The sequence below is a fragment of the Camelus ferus genome, chromosome 10, assembly GCF_009834535.1.
Source record: "Camelus ferus isolate YT-003-E chromosome 10, BCGSAC_Cfer_1.0, whole genome shotgun sequence".
Taxonomy (NCBI): Eukaryota; Metazoa; Chordata; class Mammalia; order Artiodactyla; family Camelidae; genus Camelus; species Camelus ferus.
The window spans coordinates 72,133,228-72,151,232 of record NC_045705.1 but is presented as its reverse complement, the minus strand read 5'-3'; the positions used below and the strand labels follow the sequence as shown (position 1 = coordinate 72,151,232).

Genomic DNA, 18,005 nt, shown 5'->3' with positions numbered 1-18,005 from the left:
TAGAACGTTTACAGAAATAAAAGCCACTGTACGTATTTCAAAAATACGAATAAATGCTGTTCAAACCCCAGTGGGGGTCGGGGGAGTCTGTAGCTCAGCGGTACAGCTTGCTTGGCACGCAAGCTCAGAACCTCCATTAAAAAGCAAACGAAAACCAGTCAGAAATACAGAACATGTTATAAAAATGCATACAGAAAAGAGGGAGAAGTGACGTTGAGGGGACAATGGATCGTGGAGCACAGATGAGAGAAGAAAACAAAGAGAAAAAAATATGTAAGTGGCAGGAGAAAACAACATTTTCGAAGGTGCTCCTAACCCCTCCAGACCACAACTCAGGCCCCGCCCCGCCCGCGAGACCCGCCCTGCACGGGAGACCCCCCCAGCCCCGCCCGCTACGTAGCGCCCCGCCCCGCCCCGCCCACGAGGCCCCGCCCAGTCCGGCCCGCGAGACCCGCCCTGCCCGCGAGACCCCCCCCAGCCCCGCCCGCGAAGCCGCGCCCCGCCCGCGAGGCCCTCAGCCCCGGTCTGAAGTCGGCCGCCTCCCTCCCAGTCTACGGGCAGGGACAGGCTGTCGTCGTGTCTACGTCGGTCACCTGCGGTCCGTCAGCGGGTGGCCCAAATAAACGACTGCCTGGCCGTGGTCAGTCCTCACCGGCGCCGGCCTTGGCCGGGCCGCGAGTGGACGTGCGCCCGGCGTTACCGAGGCCACACAGCCCGGGGAGACGCGCGCTCTCCGGGGGCGGGGCGGTGAGGCGGGGCCGCGAGGGCCGAGGCCGCGGCACCGCCCAGCGAACGTTGGCGCGCTCCGAAGACGTCAGCGCCCGAGCCCGCCCCGCGCACGCGCGCCCGCCGTCCCGGCCCGGGCTCGCTGGGAGTCCGGCGGGGCGCCGCGTCTGCGCCTGCGCGGTCCCGGACCGTCCGCCAGACTTTCCTCCTCGAATTGAGTAACGGTCGACCTTCCGCCGCTCTGAGGAGCCGACTCCCGGGAAGGGCAGGCGGCCCCGGCAGACAGGTCTGCCCGCGTGGCGCCGCAGGGTGTTGGGCCTTGGGCCGGGCTATCTGCCCGCCGGCAGCTCCGCCCCGTTAGGTCGTCCGAGACCCTGGGGAGCTGGGTGGGCAGCTCCTGTGGGCGGGAGCGGAACGCAAGCGGGACAGAACCTCGCGGGGCCGCGGGGTCAGGGTTGCCCCGGCGGGGGGAGGGGGCTGGAAGGTCCGGAGGGGGTCCGCGTCCCAGCCCTTGCGCCGTTGGGCTGCCACCAGCCCCGGCGCCCACGCAGCTGCGCGGGCGCGCGGTGCCGGCCAAGTTAGTGGCATCTGCCGCCTTGCAGGCTGGCCTTGGGCCGGGACCTTAGAACCAGGCGGGCCCCCCAGAGGATGGCGTACGAGGAAGGTAACCACGTAGGAGAACATGCTGTAAAGCCGGAAAAGGTGAAAACAGCCTACATGTCCGCCCGTAGAGGTGGGCTGAGTGAAGACATTTGGAGAGTGGCTCACAGTGTGGCCAGAAGTTAGCTTGTGCCCGCGCCCGTTGACGTGACACGTATACGCTGTATTCGTGCGTACGTTGTACGCGTAGCTGGTCTTAACTGAGATACAGAGCTCCGTAACGCATGTTTCCTCCTGCTGCTGCAGGGAATTACCACGGACGTATTATTTTACACTTCTGGAGGCGGGAAGTCCAAAATGGGCCTCAGGGGGTTGAAGCCACGCTCTCCACAGGGCCGGCTCGTTCCGCTCCGGCCGGCTCCGGGCGAGAATCTGTCTGGGCCTCTAGACGTTGCCTTCCCCCACCTCCGGAGGGCAACCCCTCCAACCTCTGCGTGCCCTGTGGCGCTTCCTCTCTGACTTCCCCCTTTGCCTCTCTCTCTTATAAGGACCCTCGTGACTACATGGGGCCTATCCGAGTGATCCGGGGCGTTCTCCCCATCTCAAGATCCCTAACGTGGTCATATCTGCAAAGACCCCTTTGCCACGTAAGGTGACTACTGACACCTTTGGGGATTGACACGCGATGGAGCTGGGGGGCCATTGTTCCAGCTACCATTCCCAATATCTCATTTTTATTTTAAAACGAGTGTATTGTGTGTACAGGAGGAATAGGAGCACATACAAGACACAGCCTTTGTCTCTGGAAGATGGGCATTCTAGGGCCTTTCACTTTTTATGTCTTAGGATTTTTCTGCAGAAAGCACATTCTGCTCATTTTATGCAAGCCACGTTAAAGTCGGTTTGGGTTCCAGCGCACCCAGAGTCCCCTCTCTGCCCACCTCCCTTCTGCCTTCCTCCATCCTCGCCAAGTCCAGGCTGCAGTAGCCTCTGCCAGCAGCCCAGCACCACTCTCATCCTCCTGCGTCAAGGTGGGAGAGAGCTGCTCACTGTCTTCCCTTGACGACTTGTCGACTTGCGCTTGCTCTGCAGGAGCTCGTGGCGTGGGGTGGGGTGGTTGTCTGTGCTTAAGGGGCTCACCTCTGGGAGGCCCCTGGGCTCTCGGGATCCCGTGGCCCCACGTTGGTAGCCCTGGTCTCCTTGCCAGCTCCTCGAGCCAAGGACTGGCCCCGCCAAATAGTCTCCCCAGGTTGAGTAGCCCTTCCTTTATTCCCCCCGTGACTGGACTCCCAGGCAACCAGTCAGTTCCCTGAGCCTCCTTTGGTACCGTTAGAGATTGGTTGGTTTCAGTAGCTGACCATTTGGGCCACATGCTCTTTCTTCTCCTCCAGCTTTAAATTCTTGCTCTTTTGTTTCTAACTTACCAGTAGTGAGCCCGTGAAACCTTAGGCCCCCATCCTCAACCCCAGTAAAAGCAGAGCGCTGGGCGCCTGCCCTCACCCCATTCCCACCTCGCTTTGCAGCCCCAGGTGTGCCCTGTGCATTCCTACAAGTGTGAGTAATAAACATTTTTTCCAAGTTTCCTAATGGTCTTTGCTGAAGGGTGTCTTGCAATCATAGTAAGAACCACGAGGGCCAGTCCGGCCTCAGGATTGGTTATGGTTTAGCCAGAAGGGGCACGAAACAGCTATGTTACAGATGATTTAACCACTTCCCTACTGATAGACATTTAGAGCGTCTGGAGGTTTGGACGGTTACACAGTTGCTGCAAAAAAGGCATTTTGAGCGTGTATCCTAAGCTCAGGCATGAATATGTCTTTTGATTGATACACAGAAATGGAGGGGTGTGTCAGTTCTACATAAGCCAAACTGTGCTCCAGAAGCGGAACTCCATGCTTGCTACCTGAAAAGCTGGGTTGGCCTCTTGGTGGGTGTCGAGCCCAAGTACACAACTGAGCCAAAGATCGGGAGAAGGAAGGATTTATTATTACTTGCAGCAAGTAAGGAGAACACGGGGGTTCTTTCCCAAAGCAGTGTCTTCCCACAGAGCCCCAGCTTTATTCGATCGGAGTCAGGAGGGTCGGACGAGGTCAGCGCCATCGTCCCTTAGGGCCCAGGAGGCTTGCTGGTTGAGGCTTCAGGCTGGTCTTTGCCGCTGAAACAGAACTGGGAGTCTTTCTTCTTCTTCTTTTTTTTAATTTACCATCTTAACCATTTTTATTTATTTGTTGTTTTTGTTTGTTTTGCGGGTGGTAATTCGGTTGATTCAGTTCTTGTAATGGAGGTGTACTGGTGACTGAACCCAGGACCTCGTGCGTGCTTAGCACGCACTCTACACGGAGCTGTACCCTCCCCCTCCAGCACTGGGAATCTTTACAGCTGGTATCTTTGCTGTTGTTACTTGGGTTGCCAGGCACTGTTTCCGTAGTCCTGTGTTCACTTAAGATCGTTATACTGAGACCAGTTCAAGGGCAAGCACTGTGGCCAGGCTTAGACCACAAAATTGCTTAGGCCAAAAATGGCCTCTCGTGTCCAGAAAGCCACCCCAGGTTCTCTTTCTCCAGGGACTCCCTGCCCTACCTACCTGCTTACTGGCTCGTCCAGTTCATCACAGCCACTGCAGATAACCGATGGTCACTTCCACCCTCTCCTGTCTGGCGTGTCTCAGGTATTTTTATTTCTGTGCTCTGGGAAACTCCCTGACTGGCCTGTTGGCGGGAGGAGGCAGAGGAAGGGAAGACCCGGCGAGTCTTCGTGGGGGCGGCCGGGCCTCCCAGCGCCGGCAGCCCCACCTCCGGTTGGTGCCCCCTCCCCGCGAGCTCGCCTGCCATCTGTTCTGGGCGACACAGTGGTAAATCAAACAGGGACTTGGAATGTTACCCCTGGGCCAAGCGGAAAGCGGCGAAGGCTTACCTGGGAGCTTTGGTTCGGCGCACGGCTCAGAAAAAGGCGCTGCGCCAGGCCGAGGAGGGACGAAGGGCAGGCCGGTCCCTGGGGCTGGTGTCCCGCCGTGGGGGTCGGGTGGGCGAGGGCTACCAGACCTGGGCCTCCGGGCCGCGCCGGGCTCCGCCGCCTAAGCCCCGCCCCCGCCCCTGGACCCGCCTAGCCCCGCGGCCCCGGCGGAAGCAGCGGCTCGGCCCTCGGGTCTGCGGTGGCGACGCGAGGTGAGGTCCGGGGTCCCGGGCGGAGCGGCAGCGGGCGCGGGCCGGGAAGCGGGGCGCGGCGGCCTCACTTCACTGGCCAGGCGCGCGAACTCGGGTGACCCTGCGGCGTTTCGGGGGCTCCCCGGCCCCTGACCGCCTGGCGGACGGCCCCGGGGCCCAGGAAGGGCGTGGGGGCCGGGGGCGCCGGGAGTCCTCTCGGCGCCGCGTCTGAGCGGCCCGCTTCCCCCGCGAGCGGCCCCGGCCCAACCCCGCGTTGACCCCGGGTCGCCGGACACACGCGGAGCCTCGGGCCGGCGCGGAGGGCGCGGAGGGCGGCTCCGGCCCCGGGCTGCCCCCGGCGCGCCCGCGCTCCCCGCCGCCCCGGGGAAGGCCCAGGCCAGACCGAAGGCGGAACAGACGCGGCTCCGGTCGTGCGGCGCGGCCTCGCGCGGGCGGCCGGTTACCCCGCGTTACTTACGGGCCGTTGTGGAGATGCTGGACCCATGCCATGGGGCCTGGGGAGCAGCCCAGCTGCTGGTCCCGGTTCCCAGTGAGCGCGTGGGCCCGACGTGTGCTTGCTCCCATCCCGACCAGGTGCCCTAGCTGAGGGTGGTGAGGACGGTTGTACACGGCATCTCTGGGGGGATGTGACTCTTTTTCACGGATTCTGAAAGGGATCAGTGACCCCTGGAGGTGAAGAGGCGGCCTCCTGGTCCCAAGGGCCAACCAAAGGGATGCCGTGGGGTCCAGCCAAGCTGGGAGGTCGGGCCAGCTGCTGCGTATCAGTTCCCAGCCTAGAACTGAGTCCCCTAGCGTCACACGGGATTCAGGGAGAGGCAGCAGAGTTGGGACTGGCGCCCCTCAGGGGTCCCTCCGTGCCACCTCCTTCCCCCCTCCCCTCGGGAGGGGTCAGAATCACCAGCTGTGAGCTCCCTGTTCCTGACGCCTCTCAGGCCTGGATGGAGGATTCTGAGTCAGGGTTTGGGTGAGCACACTTTGGGCTGGGTGGGGCAGGTCTGGCTTTGCTCACATGCTCTGGGTTTGTCCCTGTGAGGGTTGCGTCAGGTGGCCAGTTACCGATGCCCTCGCCCCAGTTTCTTAGCAGGCCCACGTGCTGGGACGTGCAGTCGTGAGTCTTGCCTGCCGGTTGACAGGTTGGCACGGGGGGGGGGGCCTCTGCTCAGCAGGAATGCAACTAGAGCCTTGGCCTGGGCTGGCTCTTCTCCCCACTGTGGGCTCCGAACCAGCCTCGGGGTGGGAGGGGGAGCCCCCCTTCAGCAAGGCCAGGGCCGAGCCAGGCACGGGCACAAACATGAGAGGAGCGTTGTTCTCAGAAAGCTGGGGTTTCGGGGAACCGAGAACCCTCGTGGGCCTGAGTCATCCTGTTTCCAGAGACCTGGAATGACACTGTTCCCAGGTGTGACTCTTCACTGAGCGTTCTGTCACCCCCACCCCCAGTCTCCACTCATGGCAGCCCATGGCTCCCTCTCCTGCTGGCCCCCACCTTCCGGGCCACAGCAAGCCCCGGCCTGGGGCTCCGGTTCCTCTTTTATTCAGGCTCTGTGCTTGTCCCAGGTGAGGTTTCAGGGTCTGTGTGATCTCCCATCCCATACCTGCTGGGCAAAGGCCTCCTGCTTTTCTCAGCCTGCTTGGTGAGCTGGCCTGTCTGGGCTGGTCGCTCACTGACCCAAGGTGGGGCAGAAGACATGCCCTGTCCAGAGTCCCAGCTCCCAGAAGGGGATCATGGAATCGGGCACCCCGGGGAATGCACCGCCCAGAGTGCAGGCCACTGGACCTGGGGCCCCCACCCCACCTGCTCTGTCCTGTCCAGGGCACCTGCAGCTGGTAGCCCTCGGGAACTGTCACCTGACCACAGGCACCTGTGCCACCCACCCAGCTGCCTCAGGGCAGTGAGGCCCCAGGTACTCAAGTGCTGGGGGGACTGCGGCTTTGTGGATGGTCTGCCTGGCCGGCACAGCCCCCCATTTCCAGTGAACAGGCAGGGAGAGTTCCATAGCACTTGACAGATGTGGCCCCTGTGCTCCCTTGACTGGGGTCTCCACGCTGTGGCCAGGCCTGCAGCCAGCCCAGGCAAGTCAGAGGCAGGGCTGCGGGTAGCCAGTGCCAGGGGCTGGGGGAGCAGGGAGCCCAGTGGGCGAAGCTTCCCTCCACCCACCCCGGCTTTTCTGCTGGAGGCCGAGGTGGATAAAGGATCAAGGAGCTGAGGAAGGGGAAGGAAGCAGGCGAGGGAGAGACTGGCTCCTCCACAAAGCTTGGCCGCTTGGGGTCCTGTTTGGACTCCCCTCGCTGTCCCGCCCCCCCCCATCTGCTGGGTCTCTGGCCTCTCGAACCTTGAGAGAATTTCTCCCTCTGCATCTTGTCTAGGAGAGACTTCACCTCCCGCCATGAACCTGGACATCCAGTGTGAGGAGCTGAGCGACAGCCGGTGGACGGAGCTCCTGCCGCTGATCCAGCAGTACGAGGTGGTCAGGTAGCAGCCCCCACGTCACTTCACTTACGGAAGCGTGCTGTGACTTCTGTGTGGTTCTTGTGTGGCATAAAATTTACTTTTTAAATTTTTCCTCCAACTATTTTTTGTTGTTTTTGAGGGGGGTAATTAGGTTTACTTATTTATTTTTAGAGGAGGATACAGGGACTGAACCCAGGACCTCGTGAATGCTAAGCGTACGCTCTACCACTTGGGCTGTATCTTACCCTGCCTTTCTCCAACCACTTGAATGCAAACCCATTGCCGGCCCAAGCCCGGTGGGCAGAGCGGCCCAGACCAGGGTCTGCAGCTCGCCCTCTTGCTCCGGGGGTGCGATCGCGTCTGTCGGCTCCCCTCCCGGGGGCACTGCCTGTGCCCTGTCCCCTGCGGGGCCGCAGGCTGGGAAACAGCACAGACCTAGGGGTCCTGAGCGTTCACCGGTGAGAGATGGATGCCTGCCTGCTTGTCGTTTTCCTTTTGAACTTCCTTGAAAGCATTTTAGGTTATGGAAGAGTTGTGAAGACGGTGCGGGTTTCCCTGTGCCCTGCGCCCCCTCCCCCTGACGTCAGGCGCCCTGTCGCCTGGGGCCGGGTCACAGCAAAGAGCCCAACAGGGCGCCTCGCCTCTCATCACCGGCTCTCCCACCTGTGTCCTCTCCTGTTCCCGGGGCGCACGGGAGCCCTCGGGGCACTCATCCTCACGTCTCCCTGGCCCCTCTGTCCGCCCTTGACCTTGGCCACCTGACCCTCGACGTCTTCTCAGAGCTGAGTCACACATTCTGGGGAAGATAACACAGAAGTGATGTTGTGTCCTGCCTGGCATGTCATATCTGGGGTTTATGGTCACAGTGGCACCGAACGGTGACCCCTCGTGGTCACCATGACCACCTGATGGGTGGTGCCTGCCGGTTCTCCACTGCAGTCACTGGTTTTCCTGTTATCGGCAAACACCCTGGGTGAGACACCTGAGACTCTGCTCTCACCCTTTTGTGCTAAAACGGTCGTCCACTGAGCTCCACACCCGTTGGTGGCTCTTGCCAGAATGGCTATTACCCGGCCTTTGCCTAACTGGGATTTTAATGTCCCCGTTCCTTCCACGACTACCAGCCGTCATTCCGTGAGTAAGGGCTGGCTTTCCTCCCACCTGTGTTCACTCGGGTTTTCACTCACGGGGACGGACGGGTCCTGGGTTGTGCTCTGGTACGTTCCCCGCTGGGCCTGCTGAGGCCCTTCAGGTGGGCACTGCCCTCTGAGGTGCCGTGTCCTCTCCCACACGTGCTCGGAGCTGCTGCCTTGTCCAGGTTTGATTTCTCTCCTGGAGGTGGACACCTGCTGACGGGCCCCTCGGTAAGATGTGGAGATCCGCATCCGTACACATGCCGGTGTCTGAAGTTTTCCAAGATGATCATATGCTTTTCCTGTTTCGTTTTAAGCTGTGTTGGTTGTCACCCACCTTGCCCAGTTCTTGGCCCACTGTCGGGTCACGGCCTGCTGTGTGAAATGACCAGGTGTCCGTCCACAGGCTGGACGACTGTGGCCTCACGGAGGTGCGGTGCAAGGACATCAGTTCCGCCCTCCGGGTCAACTCCTCCCTGACCGAGCTCAGCCTCGGCACCAATGAGCTGGGTGATGGCGGCGTGCACTTGGTGCTCCAGGGGCTGCAGAGCCCCACCTGCAAGATCCAGAAGCTCAGGTGAGGCTGCAGGGTCTGAGCCTGCTCGGCGGTCCGGGGAGGCTCCACTCACACCGCAGCCCTGCCTGTCATCCCTGGGCCCTGGGCCCTGAGGCACACCTGAGCCCGGCCCGGCCGCCCTGTGGGCGCCCACACACGCGCCTTGCCCAGGCTCCTAGAGACGGGGGTGGCTTGTATCGCGTGGGGCCCCGCTGACGGCCACGTACTCCAGCCTCCAGAACTGCTCCCTGACGGAGGCCGGCTGCGGGGCCCTGCCCGGCCTGCTGCGCTCCCTGCCCACCCTGCAGGAGCTGCACCTCAGCAACAACCCGCTGGGGGATGCCGGCCTGCAGCTGCTCTGCGAGGGGCTCCTGGACCCCAAGTGCCAACTGGAGAAGCTGCAGTGAGTGTGTGCCCGCTCCCCCTAGGCCCACCCCCAGCCCTGCACCCACCTGTCCCCTGGGAAGCCCCCTCCCCAGCTCATCAGCTTCAGGGAGCTTTGAGGGGGATCTCGGGGACCTGCAGACCTCCTGCTCCCTAACTCCCAGCTGAGGCCGGAGGAGCTGGCAGCTGGCCTATGACCCCGCGCTCAAGCAGGAGTGGCCGTGAGCACACGGGTGGGGTCAGCGGCCGAGGAAGGAAGCTGGGCCAGAAAGGCCCGGCTCAGGACAGGTGTTCTCTCTCCTGGGTCTCCGCCGCCCACTGTCCCGGGTGGGAAGGGAGGCCCTCGGCCTGCCGGCCCGGACGCATTCCTGCGAGTGAGGGGCTGGCCGGCCACCTGTCCCCAGGCTGGAGTACTGCAACCTGACTGCCGCCAGCTGCGAGCCCCTGGCTGCCGTGCTCAGGGCCACGCAGAAGCTGAAGGAGCTGGTGCTGAGCAACAATGACATCGGCGAGGCGGGCATCCGGACGCTGTGCCGGGGCCTGGCGGACTCTGCCTGCCAGCTGGAGACGCTCAAGTAAGGTCTGGGCCGGGGTGGGGGGTTGCGGGCGGGGCTCCCCCGCTCCCGGCACCTCTTGTGTCCCCAGGCTGGAGAACTGTGGCCTCACGGCGGCCAACTGTAAGGACCTGTGTGGCATCCTGGCTGCCCAGGCCTCGCTGAGAGAGCTGGACTTAGGCAGCAACGCGCTGAGTGACGCGGGCGTCACGGACCTGTGTCCCGGGCTGCTGAGCCCCGGCTCCCAGCTCAGGACCCTGTGGTGAGTCGGCCCCCGGGCTGGGCGGGCAGGGCCTGCAGAGCGGCCGGGCGCGGCGGGGGACGTCCGAGAGTGCCGCTGTGCTGACACGGGGCCGGCATCGCCCCGCTGGCCCTGCAGTGACAGCCCAAGCACTTCCCCTCCCCCTCCCCCGCAGGCTCTGGGAATGTGAGGTCACCACCAGCGGCTGCAGAGACCTGTGCCGCGTCCTCAGGGCCAAGGAGACCCTGAAGGAGCTCAGTCTGGCGGGCAACCACCTGGGTGACGAGGGCGCCCAACTGCTGTGTGAGAGCTTGCTGCAGCCCAGCTGCCAGCTGGAGATGCTGTGGTGAGCGTGCGCCCCGCGAGGAGGCTTGTGGCCTGGGGGCCGGAGCTTCCTCGGAGGGAGGGCAGGGACGAGGTGCTGAGGTTGAGCTGCCCAGAAGCCAGGAGGAGCGGGAGGGGGCCCTGGGAGGGGCGCCCCTCGGGCTCAGGTCTGCAGCGACCTCAGTCCCTGTCTGCCTCCCGCAGGGTGAAGTCCTGCAGCCTCACGGCCGCCTGCTGCCCCCACTTCGGCACCGTGCTGGCCCGGAACAAGCGTCTCCTGGAGCTGCAGCTGAGCAGCAACAAGCTGGGTGACGCGGGCGTCCAGGAGCTCTGCCGGGGCCTGCGCCAGCCCGGCTGCGTGCTGCGCGCGCTCTGGTGAGCCAGCGGGCGGAGCGCGAGTGTGCCTGCGCGGGGCGGCAGGGCCCCCTCCCGTGTGGGAGCCCTGTCCCCACGCAGCCTTCTGGGTGTCCTCTTCTCGGCCCCCACCCAGAGCAGCTTCCGCCCCGGCCTGTGCTCGCCTGCCTGCCAGGCCCTCGTCGGCGGGGCCCTGCTCCGTGCTGCCTGGCCTGAGCCGGCTCGTGCTCCCGGCACCGTGCGTGCTGGGTGCTGGCTGCACTGAAGGAGCGTGTCGTGCTCCAGGGTCCACTGCTGGCCTGGCGGGCCGGCCTCCAGGCTCCCTGTTCTGTCTTCCAGCCCAGCTGCTCAGCCTCTCACTTCTGCCGTCACTGTTTTTCCTCTGTTCTGTGTCCTTGCCTGTCTTCCACTGGTGGCTCCCCTGGGACGGTGGTCATCCCGGGCAGCAGGCGAAGGTGGGGCCGAAGAGCCCTAGACAGCCGGCCCTGCAGCTGAGCCCCAGGCGGGACCCTCCTGCATCCTGCCAGGGGACGCTGTCCTGCTTCCAGGGTCTTGGGGACACTCTGAAGTCAGGCGGGGAGAGGAGCTGTGGTCCCTGACACCTGGGTCTGCCCCAGCGAACCCGGCACGGCCCCTCGGCATGGTGGTCTTGTGGCGCTGGGGGCCCCTGGGCCTCGCGCTGCCGCCCCCCCCGCGGGAGCCGGCACCTCTAACCTTCCTTTGGCCCTCGTGCCTCCTGTCCCCAGCCATCCCCTTGGCCTCTGTAGAGCCTCCGCCCCACGCAGCCGGGCTCGGGGGTGAGGAAGCAAGGAGTTGGGGTGCTGAGTCCAGCCTGTGGCCGCTGTGCCCGCAGAGGGGAGCTCTGCGCCTCCAGGCTGAGGTGGGGGGAGAGCTGTGACGCCGGGGCCACGAGCATGGCCCAGGTCACTAGGCCGGTCACTGGTGCCCTCTGCCCCAACCTCTGCCCTGCTCTCCACCCAGGCTGGGGGACTGCGACGTGTCTAACAGCGGCTGTGGCGGGCTCGCGGCGCTCCTGCTGGCTAACCAGAGCCTGCGCGAGCTGGACCTGAGCAACAACTGCATGGGCGACCCTGGCGTCCTGCAGCTGCTGGGCAGCCTGGAGCAGCCCGGCTGTGCCCTGGAGCAGCTGGTGTAAGTGGGCGGCGGGGGCGGGCGGGCACGCGGGTACGCGGGCGGGCACGGCCCACCCTGCCTCTCCTTTCACAGCCTCTACGACATCTACTGGACGGAAGAGGTGGAGGACCGCCTGAGGGCCCTGGAGAGGAGCAAGCCCAGCCTGAGGGTCATCTCCTGAGGCGCCGCCGTGCACGGCCCGCCTCCCCTCTCGGGGTGTCCCAGCTTTAACTGAGAGAAACGCTCAAATCAACTTATCTCTGCGAGAGAATTTTAGGCACTTTATAATCATTAAACACTTTTGTGGCAAGAGGGGTCCTTGTCCGTCCTTGTGGTTCCTGCGAGGTGCTGGTGTCGAGGGAGCAACGTTTTCGCGAGGCTCTTGCTGCCCGATAACCACAAACTGAGCAGCCTTAAGTGAGTTCTGGGCCAGGCCTGGCCGTGGATGTGCCCGAGCTACCTGGGTGCTGGCAGGGTCCTGCTCCCTGCGGTCCTGGAGGCCACCTCCCCCCACAGGCGTTCACGTCCTCAGGGTCTGCGAGGACGGTGTCCTGCCCACACTGAGGGGCACCAGAACGTCCCCCTGCCCTCAGAGGGACAGCAGCCTCTGGTCGTCAGCAGCTCACCTGGGCGCCTGGCATGTGGGCCTGAAACCCGGCTGGGAGCTGCTCCCGGCTCCCGGCTCCCGGCTGCACCTGTAAATGGCCAGCTTCGGAACGCGTTCCTGGTGGAGGCCAGAGCCCCGTGGATGGGAGGGTAGGGTCCTCCTCCGTCTAGCTGGCCTCACCGTGCCACAGGTGGGTAGCAAAGGGGTGACCTGCCCTGACCAGCACAGTCGAGCAGACACTGGGCAGCTTTCAAAGGGTCTGGTCCTTGGGCAATAACTTCTGTTGCTGCAAAAGCCCTTCGAGTTGCCCAGGACCCTGGCTTCTAAACACCCCCACTGGAAGGAAGCAGCTGCCCTCGGGTCTGGGCAGGAGACGCACAAGGTGGGCCTGTGTGCATTTCGCGCCAGAAACCAGCGGGGGTCTCCACCCCATAGGGAGGGAGGGAGGCAGGCTGTGACCCAGAGTGACCACAAACCCAGTGACTTGAACCTCGGGCGGAGCTAGCTGGGCGGACAGGACACCTGGTGTCCCTGCAGTGGGTCTGCCCAGAGCAAAGCTGACGCAGGGACAGCAGCAGGCGGGCCTCTGGGTGGGGCACACTGAGACCCCCGTCACACACCCCCAAAGCGAGGTCAGCTCACGGAAGCCAGAGGCTGAGAAGCCAAGAGACATCGGGGCACCTGGGGTGGGGACGGTGTCCGTGGTGGCACAGGCTACGGCAGAGGTGAGGGCAGCGGGTTAGCAAGAGGCCACCTGCTTCCTTCCAGTGGGGGTGTGTGGAAGCCAGGGTCCTGGGCACCTTGCAGGGCTTGGCGGCGACAGGAAGAGGGCAGCGAGGAGACGCAGAGCGACAGACCTTCACCGTGGCTTTTATTTGTTCTGTTTGCTCGTGGGGATGAGGTCAACTCTGGGGGCACGGAGACCCCACGACCCACCAGGATGCCAGGCCTTGGAGTATCTGACCCCACCCCCAGCCCCGGCCACACACCCTCCAGGTCTGAAGGTCAGGTGAAAGCCCCCAAGTGAAGGATCTGCCCTTTCTCAGCGGCCGCAGGGCGCTCCCGGGTGATCATCCTTTGCACGGGCTGCCAGGGGAGTCGTGGGGCCCGCAGGGGCACCGCGAAGCTGCCGCTCGGGCCGAGCCGCTCAGTGGGTGCCAAGGCCTAGTGCGGACGAGGCTGGCGGGCTGACTGCGCAGAAAGGGGAGGCCGTGGCCCAGGGCGAGCCCCAGAGCCTCAGGAGCCAGGAGCACTCACGCTGCCACGCACGCACGCACGCACGCACGCCCACACGACCGCACGCACAACCCCCCCAACACACACACACACGTGCCTGGCCCCACTGTGCATGTGGGAGAAAAGGAAAAGAAAACCTTGAGGGCTGAGGCCCAGCGGGAATCCCAGCAGATGGAGGGCGGCGGGCCCGGGCTCCACGCGGCTGAGGCGCAGCGTCCGTTCTCAATTTGGAGCCGGCACCCCCTCCCTCGCGGCCTCCTCGGGCCCCAAGGAGTCGTCCGGCCCAGGCGGGTGCCCATGCCCGTCCACACCGCCGTCCACACTGCCGTCGGCCCTGCTCCGCTGCTTCTGCCGCCGGGTCTCCTTGTACCTCAGGGTGATGTCCCTGGTGGCAGCGGGGGCCGCGTCACCACCAGCTGGGCCCTGGAGGTCCCTGCCACTGCCCCGCGGACGCGCCCCCCACGGGTGCCAGCGCGGGCAGGGCAGAGCCGAGCAGCGCAGGGCCTGGCGCCTCGGACCCGACCGGGGAGAGGCCCGGAGGCGCAGGGCCGTGGCGTGCGGGCTCACCGCAGGAAGAAGCGCCAGACGGTCCAGGTGAGGGCGAGCACGGAGCCGAGCGTCCAGCACTGCGAGATGTAGAAGGGCAGGGACAGCGTGAGCGTCTGCGGGTCATACTTGACCACGATGAGCAGCTCCGTGACCGTGATGGCCGCCACCAGCCAGGCCTGCTGGCCCAGCTTCTTGTGGGGCTTCCTGCAGGGGAGGCGTCGGCTGAGGGCGTGCAGGCCAGCTCGGCCCGAGGGGCAGCACCGGCTCCCCCCGTGCCTCCCCGGCCCCCGCGGCCCTCACGGGTCGTCCATGAAGTCGTAGATCTCCCGCATGGCCACGCCGCCCACGTTGACGAAGAAGACCAGCCGCAGGAGGACCAGGCAGTGCTCGGGGGGCAGCCACAGCACGAACTTCAGGTAGAACGTGTTCAGTTCTGCCAACAAAAACTGGGGGCAGAGGAGGGTGGGGGTGAGCCCGGTGCCCGGGGGCCGCGCGCGGGAGGCCGCCAGCCTTACCACCAGGACGATGCCGCACACGGCCAGCCAGCGGCGCAGACTGGACGCGGGCTTCCACTCGAAGCGCACCCAGCTGTAGGGCGTGAACTGGAAGGCGATCCTCTTCATCTTGCCCCTAGAACCAGGGCTGTCACCTGGGGCGGCACCGCCCCCGCCCCGCCCCGCCCCGCCCCGCCCCCAGGCCTCTTCCTGGGCCACTTCCCCCAGGGAGGGCGGCCAGGGCGGGGTGGTCCGGAGAAGGGCCGGCAGGGACGCCGAGGCCCCGTGGGGCAGGGTGGCTCCTGGGACGTACTTGTAGGTTGGGATGTTCCAGAGGCCCTGCCACTTGTACGTCTTCAGGGACAGCCACTCGAGGGTCTTCATGCCGCAGTAGATGCCCAGCCCGTTGCAGACGAGCACGTCCATGATCCACTGGGGGCGGGAGCCGGGGGAGGTGGGTGCCACAGACCCCACTCCATCCTGTCCGGGGCCACCACTCCGCCTCCCGGGCCCATGGGAGAGCCAGTCCCCGCCCTACCTGCGAGGCCTCAAATAGAAAGTTTAAAACACTGACATCAAAAAAAGCAGCCATATGCATGCCCAAGATGTCACCGTGCCTCGTGGGTAGAGACTTCTGTGGGCATCAGGCCACCCTCCTCCCAGGTCTCGGTCAGCCAGCCAGCCCTTTGGGCCACAGCATGGGAGTCCTCAGGGAAAGATGTTGGAAAGCTAGGGACACCCAGCCCTGGTGTTGTTCCAGCAAAAGTGATGGCAAGTCCAGGGGTGACCAAGATGGTGAGGGCAGAGGGCTGCTCGGGTGCCACTGGGAGAGGACTGCAGGGAGCGCGAATCCCTCTCAGAAGACTGAAGGTGAACTACCGGGAACAGATCCCCTCTTCGTACCTGGGCAGGAAGTGGCCCAGGCCAAGCCAGGGGACCCTCAGGGGCTCTACCAAATCCCCCATGCCACCACCAGCACTCAGGGCACATTTCTCTACACACACAAACTTCTGGAAACTTCGTTAGCCTGCAGAACCTGTTTCCCCATCCGTAAAATGGGGACAATCGCAGCTCAGCTATGGGAACCCTGGTAGGATTAAGGCCAGAACCTAAGCAAAGCCTTGAGCACCCTGCCTGCACCACGAAGCCCGTGAGTGGTGACTGGTGCGTCCCTGGGGCCCCAGCACAGTCCTCCTGGGGGAGGAAGCATTAGCTTTCACATCTCGAGTGACAAGGAACTCAGCACTTCTCCCCGCCTTCCCTGCATCTGGGGGCCACCATGGGGGACCAGCCGCTGCCTCCTAGCCAGTCCGCTCTCAATCACTTCATTCTCCTCACAGAGGCTGACGTCCTTTGAAACACAAATCTGGCATGTCACTCCCCTACTGAAGCACCCCACACTCGTCCCCCACCCTCTTCCACGTCCCCATCCACTCATGCGCTCCAGCTGCCCTGCTCCCTTTTGGGTCCTCTCTGGGGCCTCTGCAAGGCTCCTCTCTCTGCCCCAGAGGAGTAAGAGGTCCTGGAGTCTCCTGGCAGCCCGGCCAGCCCAACAGCACCACTGCATGTCGGCTGCTGTGTCTGAGTCCCACCCGACCCTAGAAGAGCTCCCGCGAGAAGCTGCGTCTGTCTCGGTCACACAGCTGGCCCAGAGCAGCACGAGCGCCTGGGAAGAGCTCAGAACCACAAGCGGTGGACGGATGGGCTGAGGTGCAGGCAGCGGATTGGGCGAGGGGGAGCTGTATCCCTCCATGACCTTCCCTACTGAAGGTGCACGACGCGGGGTGGGCGGCGCGTGGGGGATGCCTGGCCCCAGGCGTCCGCCCCGGGAGCCGGGGGATCAGGGGCGGTGCCGTGGTGCAAGTCCAGGAAGGCTCAGTGGAGGAGGTTGGCCCTGGGCTGCACTTGGCGGGAGACAAGCCCTCAGGACTTTGGAAGGTTCGCCAGCGTGGGCGCAAGTTTGCCAACAGGAAGCGCCAGGACGCGCAGGGCTGGAGTAGCAAGACCGGCGCCTCCTGGGTCTCCGCGAGCAAGCGCGCTGCACCCCTACACCTAGCACGTCAACTCATTCTGATCTGCCCCCACCCCTGCAGGCTGGGTGGCCCCGGGCAATCTACTTAGGTTCTCTGTACTCCAGCGCGCTCCTGAATTTTGTTTTATTTTCCTGCTTACATTTTCAAGCTTTTCTCCAGGTCCTCTGGTGCCTAATAGCCGTCCTCCAGCCTCTGAAAGGAAGTGGGGGTGGGGTGCCCTCTTGCTACCCCTCAGGCTCCGCCTGCAGATGCCTGGCAGCCCCTCACACCTGCTGAGTGCCCCTTGGCAGTGAGTGGCCCCCAGGTTACCAAAGTCAGCATCAGGGGTCCTCCTTCCATCCTGCCTCCTGCTCTGGCCCTCAGCCCTAAGAGCCATCCCGTCCACCACCTGCTGCTTACCCCCAGCTCCTCCTTCAGAAACTTCTGTAACAACTGCCCGGGGTCCCCACCTCCGGTAGATGCCTCAGCCCAGTCTCTAAGCCTGGTCACTTGGAGGGGTGTAAATGCTAACCTCCCCTCTTGGGCCCCCATAGCCTTTCCTTCTGCCTTCCCAGGGCAGAGTCCAGGCTCCCCCCTTCCACCCACCTCCCAAGGAGGAGCATCACTCACCTTTCCAGGCCCTCAGGTTCCAGGTTCTCAAAACTTGACAGCGCACCAAAGCAGATCCCCAGGCCCTGCGCACACAGACGGACCTACCGCTTGTTTTCTAAGCTCCCTGGGTGAGTCTTCCTCCATCTGCCAGGGATACCCCTCCTCCAGAAAGTCCACCATCAAGCCGGGTACTGAATCCCCCTTGTGCTGTCTCCCCATGCACGGGCTCAAGGGAGAAGAGGACTCTCGTGGAGGAAGGAGCAGGAGGCTGGTCGCAGGGGTCGGACTGGGCTCTGAGCTTAAGGTGGGGACCTGTCCGAGCCATAGCAGGCCCCTCAGGCCCTGCAGCAGTTAGAGAAAGCTCCTGAGCTCTAGAGCACACTGAGCCACCAAGGCCGGAGATCGGAGGTGGGAGGGTCTACGTGTCCTCAGGGAGGCTTCTCACAGCCGGGGGCACCCGTAGCCTCTCCTGCCAAGAGTCCTCAGAACCAGCCCTGGGGACCCTGCAGGCTGTTGAAAACCAGGCCACGGGGTACCTGCCTGGTGCTTCCTCTCCCTCCCGTGGCTCCAACCCCACCAAAGCCCATTCCATCCCTCTGCGGCTCCGTCCTTCCACCCGGGGCCTCTGCACAAGTCCCCTCCAGTCCCCACCTGCAGTCTGCCCTTCAAGGCTGGCTTCCTCGTCATGCAGCCCAGCCTGGCCTCCGCAGGCCCCAGGAGGCCCCGGGTGGACTCCGTGTGAAGGGCGGGTCCTGGCCCATGCCAGGCGTGCACCTTCAGGCACACTCAGCACCGCACAAACTTGTCTCCCGGGATTTTTCCACACAAAACATGTCTCCCTGGGAAGCAACCGGTCTGATGAGCTGGCGGGGTGTG

At 64.1% G+C, this 18,005-nt stretch overlaps 2 protein-coding genes and 1 long non-coding RNA gene across 8 annotated transcripts; 1 reads left to right on the top strand and 2 right to left on the bottom strand.

Annotated features, from left to right (window-relative positions):
- The first annotated feature begins 850 nt into the window (after positions 1-850).
- On the top strand, positions 851-11,933 carry LOC116666577 (ribonuclease inhibitor-like). 4 transcript variants are annotated; one of them, XM_032490404.1, is made up of 12 exons: positions 851-1,012; positions 1,875-1,978; positions 3,891-3,994; positions 6,855-6,960; positions 8,479-8,649; positions 8,861-9,031; positions 9,417-9,587; positions 9,658-9,828; positions 9,983-10,153; positions 10,336-10,506; positions 11,467-11,637; positions 11,713-11,933. In XM_032490404.1, exons 2-12 carry the CDS (start codon positions 1,890-1,892, stop codon positions 11,798-11,800), a joined length of 1,584 nt encoding a protein of 527 aa, XP_032346295.1. In that variant the 5' UTR covers positions 851-1,012; positions 1,875-1,889; the 3' UTR covers positions 11,801-11,933. The 4 variants fall into 4 exon arrangements, with proteins under 4 accessions (XP_032346295.1, XP_032346298.1, XP_032346297.1 ...); XM_032490406.1 differs by lacking the exon at positions 1,875-1,978 and having other exon boundaries at positions 980-1,012; XM_032490407.1 differs by lacking the exons at positions 1,875-1,978; positions 3,891-3,994 and having other exon boundaries at positions 854-1,012.
- On the bottom strand, positions 3,290-4,381 carry LOC116666583. Its single transcript, XR_004323531.1, has 3 exons — positions 4,240-4,381; positions 3,911-4,034; positions 3,290-3,481 (listed from the first exon to the last, which is right to left on the bottom strand). It is a non-coding gene; the product is annotated as an uncharacterized LOC116666583 (long non-coding RNA).
- Positions 11,934-13,076: 1,143 nt separating the features above from the next.
- Positions 13,077-17,946, bottom strand: LOC106729141 (phosphatidylserine synthase 2-like). 3 transcript variants are annotated; one of them, XM_032490408.1, is made up of 8 exons: positions 17,670-17,731; positions 17,148-17,212; positions 16,678-16,730; positions 14,819-14,937; positions 14,527-14,641; positions 14,312-14,457; positions 14,030-14,215; positions 13,077-13,847 (listed from the first exon to the last, which is right to left on the bottom strand). In XM_032490408.1, the coding sequence occupies exons 1-8, from the start codon at positions 17,714-17,716 to the stop codon at positions 13,685-13,687; spliced, it is 894 nt and encodes a 297-aa protein (XP_032346299.1). In that variant the 5' UTR covers positions 17,717-17,731; the 3' UTR covers positions 13,077-13,684. The 3 variants fall into 3 exon arrangements, with proteins under 3 accessions (XP_032346299.1, XP_032346300.1, XP_032346301.1); XM_032490409.1 differs by lacking the exons at positions 16,678-16,730; positions 17,670-17,731 and adding an exon at positions 17,781-17,946 and having other exon boundaries at positions 14,312-14,641; positions 14,819-15,052; XM_032490410.1 differs by lacking the exons at positions 16,678-16,730; positions 17,670-17,731 and adding an exon at positions 17,781-17,946 and having other exon boundaries at positions 14,312-14,641.
- Positions 17,947-18,005: the final 59 nt, after the last annotated feature.